This window comes from Manis pentadactyla, chromosome 3, assembly GCF_030020395.1.
Source record: "Manis pentadactyla isolate mManPen7 chromosome 3, mManPen7.hap1, whole genome shotgun sequence".
NCBI lineage: Eukaryota > Metazoa > Chordata > Mammalia > Pholidota > Manidae > Manis > Manis pentadactyla.
In genome coordinates, this window is record NC_080021.1 from 207910542 (window position 1) to 207916541 (window position 6000).

Below are 6000 nucleotides of genomic sequence, written 5' to 3' on the forward strand. Positions count from 1 at the left end.
CCCCTTAGGCCTGTGGCACGTAGTCCAAACCTTACTTTCTCGTGGTGTGTCCGAATTTGTCCAGATCTAATCCCGTACTAGTTGTGCGGCACTTATCTCACTTTACGAAGGGGAGTGAGATGTCCAGAGACCTGTCCAAGTCACACAACCTCGGAGCACCTAATCTGTCTCAAACACTGTTCTCAAGTGTAGGGTAAATGAAAAAAAAAATTCCTGATTTTCCCACTTTATAAAAATGTCCAAGATTGCACGGTGACCGTTGAGAAGACATAGCCAACTTAAAATGTAGTGAGTTCCTCACAGCGAAATAATTACAAAAGTTGCTGTGAATGGCAGGTTAGAATATCAACATGTGAAAAGGAAAAGATGAAATACAGCCTAGCCTGAGAACAGACTTCTAGGTACCACTGCTTGTGTGACAGGAACATGAAAATAGGCTGGATGTTGTTTCTTTCCTTAAACTTGCTGGTAGAAACGGTATTTTGGATAATTCCCACACAGACATGCTCTAGAAAAATAGCAAATAAATGCTTAGTTTCTTCAGTTCCAACTAAAATGGACTACATGTTTTCCATTTTGAGATGAGGTTGCCTGGGATATATATATATATATTATATATATATATATTATATATATATTATATATATATTATATATATATATTATATATATAATTATAAATTATATAGATGACCTATATAATTGATATAGTGAAGTTTTTGCATAGCCTATACTAGGAATGCAAAATCCTTCCCAATGAGACATACACCAAACCTCACCATATAATGTTTTTTTTGGGAGGAAAAAAATGTACCCACTAGGTATGACAAGTATTCCTTGATGTTTAGTACATTTTTTGCACGTGCATGTACCAGGGAGCAGGAACTACTCCAAGTGCTTAGTTTCTTGAGAGCACTTCAAAATACACTGTAGAACATTTCTCTTTGTGTTGTTATGTTGTGGAGAGGTGATGTCCATGAGCCATTCTTTCGACTCCCACTTCACTAGGAAGTCAGCATAAAGGCAAGGGGTAAGTTTTAAGAGGTACCCAAGATTGGAAGCATTTGAAGAGGTTTGTTTTTTCTGTTCTTTATCCTGGATTCACTCTAGCTGTAACATGATCAGCACTTGCTCTCCTATGGAGCACCAGGTATTCTGGGACAAAAGCTCACACTGATTGGCAAGAAACCTTACCCTTAAAGTCTCAGGGACAAAATACTTTACTTCAAAAGTACTGTTAGACTGGAGTGAGATACATCGGGGTATAATTTGGCATCTGGACTCAGTGATTTCCAAAGTCCTGAAATTGCTCACAGACAACATGCAGGTAAATTTCTTACAATCTCTGAAGCATTTGATATATGTTAAACCAGGTTTTCAGGAAGCAGAAGTGTCTTCTCTGTACAAATCATCAGCACTGAGAAAATGGAAAGGAGTTCTGATGATAACTGCAGTAGTTTTTTTCTATTCAGTAGACATGGACAAGTAAAAGATGGGAGCAGGATTCTCAGTGATTAAGAGTGAGCTTTGAAATCTCACAATTTGAGTTCAAATCATGATCCTACCCCACCCCCTTACCCACTGAGTGATCTTGGGCACATCACCAAAGCACTCGGATGCTCAGCTTAATTTTGAAGACAGCCTATCTGAAAGGGATATTTATTACCAGGGCTAAATGAATGAAGGTATGTAAAGTGCTTAGCAGAGTGCCTGGCACTCTGCAAGTGCCCAATACCAGGTAACTATTATTATGGGAGGCTTTGCTTATCAAATCAATGAAGAGAGATTTAATTCCTTTAATGTTCCCTGGCTCTGTTATATTACAATACTACATACGCCCTTCCAAACGGAAAGTTTCCATCTCCTTTGATGAGGTGGAGTCAGCTGGGCACAGTCCATCCTAGATCTCTGAAGGGTTGCTATGCAGATAGCAGGAATCTGCCCCTGTTGACAGACATGTCAGATAGACTAGGGAACACTGTCAAAACAGACAATGTCAGAAGTCAATATTAGGTACATTGGAAAGTCATGCTAGAAGAATGTAAATGATAGTAGCCATTGTGCAGTGGCTAACAAAGCAACCACTTCATGGAAAAATAGCCCTTGACCTGTGTAATTAGAGAAGAAATGGATCCTAGTGTTTCAATTACAGGAAGAACATCATATATTTTCCTGTAGGCTTTCAGCACAATGATGCCACCTGTTACTGTATATCCATGTGTCTATGTCTGATTCCCCTTTGCTTCCCCAGCCTCTAACACAGTGCCTTGTGTATGGTAAATAGGATTTCATCCAAACAGGCAAGACAACCAACTAAGATTTCATTCAGTTTCTACTTTGTGCCAAACACTGCACTCAGTAGCACTGGAGAAGAGAGAGGCATGATGCCTACTCTCCAGGGACCATGATCTAGTGGGAGACAGCTAACAAAAATAAATAATAATAAACACCTAAAATAGTGTACTGCCAAGTGCTGTGAGAAGTACATATAGCATTCAATGGGGGCCAAAACAGGAATGGAGATGAAGCTTTGAACATGTATTCTTTTCTTATTTAGGTGACATTCTGCAGACTTCGGACCCACCAGTGCTGTTTCATTCTGTCTAATGTCATCCTATTTCATGCCTTGCTTTTTGGGGCTGATTTTGTGGAAGAATACTTTCTGCATGCTTTGCCTTATGTAGATATGAAAGTTCTTGAAATTAAGGATCAGGCAAGAAAATTGAACATGGAGCCTCTGAGAAGTAATATTTCCAAATATTATATCTTGAGCCAGTCAGAGATATGTAAAGGGAAGGATATCTTTTTGCTCTCTCTGATCTTCAGTAGCCCAGGAAATGGAACAAGGCGTGACCTCATCAGGAAAACCTGGGGTAACGTGACCAGTGTATGAGGGCATCACCTTCTCACACTGTTTACATTGGGAATGCCTGTTTTGGTAACTACCCAGCAAGAGATAGACAGAGTCCCAAAAGAATAACAATATAATTCAAGGAATCTTCTTGGACAGTGCTAAGAACCAAATCTTGAAGATCACAGTGACGAATGCAGTGGCCTGTGACCTTCTGCCCTAATGCCCTGTTCATTCTCAAAGTTGATGATGAGATGTTGGTCAATCTACCAAGCTTGGTAGACTATCTTCTCAATCTGAAAGAACATCTTGAAGGTATCTACGTAGGAAGAGTTATCCAGCAGGATACACCCAACAGAGATCCTAATAGTCAAGAATTTGTACCTTTTAGTGAGTACCCAGAAAAGTACTACCCAGATTACTGCAGGGGTGAGGCCTTTGTTATGTCCCAAGATGTGGCTCGGATGATGTATGTGGTTTTTAAAGAAGTACCTATTATGGTGCCTGCTGATGTGTTTGTAGGAATTTGTGCCAAGTCCATTGGCCCTATACCAATCCACAGTTCAAGGTTTTCTGGAAAAAGGCATATCAGATACAACAGATGTTGCTGTAAGTTCATTTTCACATCCTCAGAAACTATAGGTGCTGAAATGCCTCTGGCATGGAAAAAAATTAACAGTTGGAAAGAATGTACACTCTTTGAGACTTATTATGGGCTCATTTCCTGCAAACTTCTGACATACCTTGACAGCTTTAAACTTTTTCACATGAGTGCCACAAAAAACAATGTCATGTATTTTGGTGATTAGGATTTCTTTTAAAAATAATATGGTCTTTTAAAATTTCCTCTTACCTTATAGAAAGTGTCCCTTCTTCCTCATGTTTTATGTAGTTTCTCTGAATCTTTATTATCCTTAGCAAGTTGCAAAATGTTCTTAGTGCTCTGATGGACTACATCACATCAAGATCTCATTTTATGAAATTTGAGTTGGTCTAGCCTGATTCTTTTCAAAATGAAACCTTTCATCCAGAAAAAAAGAGAACATAATTGAATTATAACCCAAAGTCCTGTTTCTCTTTGCAAATGGTGAATCTTTAAAAACCACATGCTATGGAACTGTTGTGATAGAATGGTGACTGATTTTTGAGAATGCTCAGAATTAAAGGGAAACACTAAATAAGCAATTTGCTAAAAAGAAGGTTCATTTTGTCTGCAAGCAGGGAACACTAACCTGGGTGGCAGAACTACATTTAATTCAGAAGTATTAGCTACTTGGCATATATTAATTTGAACCTTACTAGTGTAAACACATGGATCTCTTAATTTTTTTGTAAAAATATTTTCATCAAGTCTTTATTAGGCAGTGCTTCAGAGATGGGAGGCAACAAATTCACATTTCATGTTATATGTTTGCATTCTGTATTAGTTTCCCAGAGATGTTTTAAGTACCACAAACTGGGTGACTTAAAACAACAGACACTTATTTGCTTGCAGTTCTAGAGCCTAGAAGTCTGAAACCAAGATGTTGGCAGGACCCTGCTCTCTGTGAGGCCTACAGAGAAGAATCCTTCCTTGTTCCTTCAAGCTTCTGGGGGCTGCCACCAATCCTTGGCTTGCAGATGAATCACTTTAACCTCTGCCTCCATATTCACATGGCCTTCTCAGTGTCTGTGACTTCACATAATCTTCCTTCTGTGCTGTGTCCAAATTTCTCTTCTAAGGACACCAATCATTGGATTAGGGTCCACCCCAATGACCCCATCTTGAGTACATCAGCAAGATGCCATTTCAAGATCAGGTCACATTTGCAGGTATTGGGGTTTAGGATTTTGACATCTTTTTGGGGGATACAATTCAACCTACAACACACTTTCTGCTTTCTCTTGTAAAATGACTAGGCACTAGGTTAGTAATCCACATTCTGGGGTTCTTAGGATTTTAGGTATTCCCAAATTAATACACCTTGAAAATCCCTGCCAGGACACTTATTAGATCCTATTTTAAGATATGTTATTAAACCACATCAAGCCTTCATTTATGTATAGAATCAACCTTGTAGGAATTATGGACGAGATTTGTCAAGTATTTAGCATTGGATTTGGCCCAGAGTAAGTGTTCAATAAGAGGAAGAGGCAGCATTTAAGAATGTATGTTGACTCTTACTATGCTGATGGCCTTGATAATATGGGTGATTGCTGAAACCACAGTGAAACCTTAAGATTGTATATCAATGATACCTTAATAAAATATATATATATGATGACATCCAAAATATATAAAGAACTCACGTGCTTCAACACCCAAAAAACAATAACCCGATTAAAAAAATGGGCAGAGGACCTGAACAGACATTTCTCCAAAGAAATACAAATGGCCAAGAGACACACGAAAAGATGCCCCACACTGCTAATCATCAGGGAAATGCAAATCAAAACCATAAGATACCACCTCACACCAATTGAATGGCCACTATACAAAAGACAAGAAGTAACAAATGTTGGCGAGGGTGTGGAGAAATGGGAACCTTCCTACACTGTTGGTGGAATGTAAATTGGTGCAACTGCTGTGGAAAGCAGTATGGAGGTTCCTCAAAAAAAAAATAAAAATAGAAATACCACTTGATCCAGTAATTCCACTTCTAGGAATTTACCCAAAGAAAACAAAATTGATTCAGAAAGATACATGCACGGATAAAGAAGATATCATACATATACACAATGGAATACTATTCAGCCTTAAGAAACAAACAAATCCTACCATTTGCAACAACATGGATGGAGCTAGAGGGTATTATGCTCAGTGAAGTAAGTCAGGCAGAGAGACAAATACCAAATGATTTCCCTCATTTGTGGAGTATAACAATGAAGCAAAACTGAAGGAACAAAATAGCAGCAGACTCACAGACTCTAAGAAGGGACTAGTGGTTACCAAAGGGGAGGGAGAAGGGGATTGAGGGGTATTATGACTGGCACACATGGTGTGTAGGGGATCGTGGGGAAGACAGTGTAGCACAGAGAAGACAGATAGTGACTCTGTGGCATCTTACTATACTGTTGGGCAGTGACTGCAATGGGGTATGGGGGGGCTCGATAATAAGGGTGAATGTAATAACCACATTGTTTTTCTTGTGAAGCCTTCATAAGAGTGTG

The 6000-nt window shown here is 39.0% G+C and overlaps 1 protein-coding gene across 1 annotated transcript; it reads left to right on the plus strand.

The window, feature by feature from the left end:
* Positions 1-1320: 1320 nt before the first annotated feature.
* Positions 1321-4804, plus strand: B3GALT9 (beta-1,3-galactosyltransferase 9). The gene is given in 4 exon segments (XM_036915397.2): positions 1321-1326; positions 2557-2960; positions 2962-3040; positions 3042-4804. Coding segments are annotated over 4 exon segments (1107 nt in total). The 3' UTR covers positions 3660-4804.
* Positions 4805-6000: the final 1196 nt, after the last annotated feature.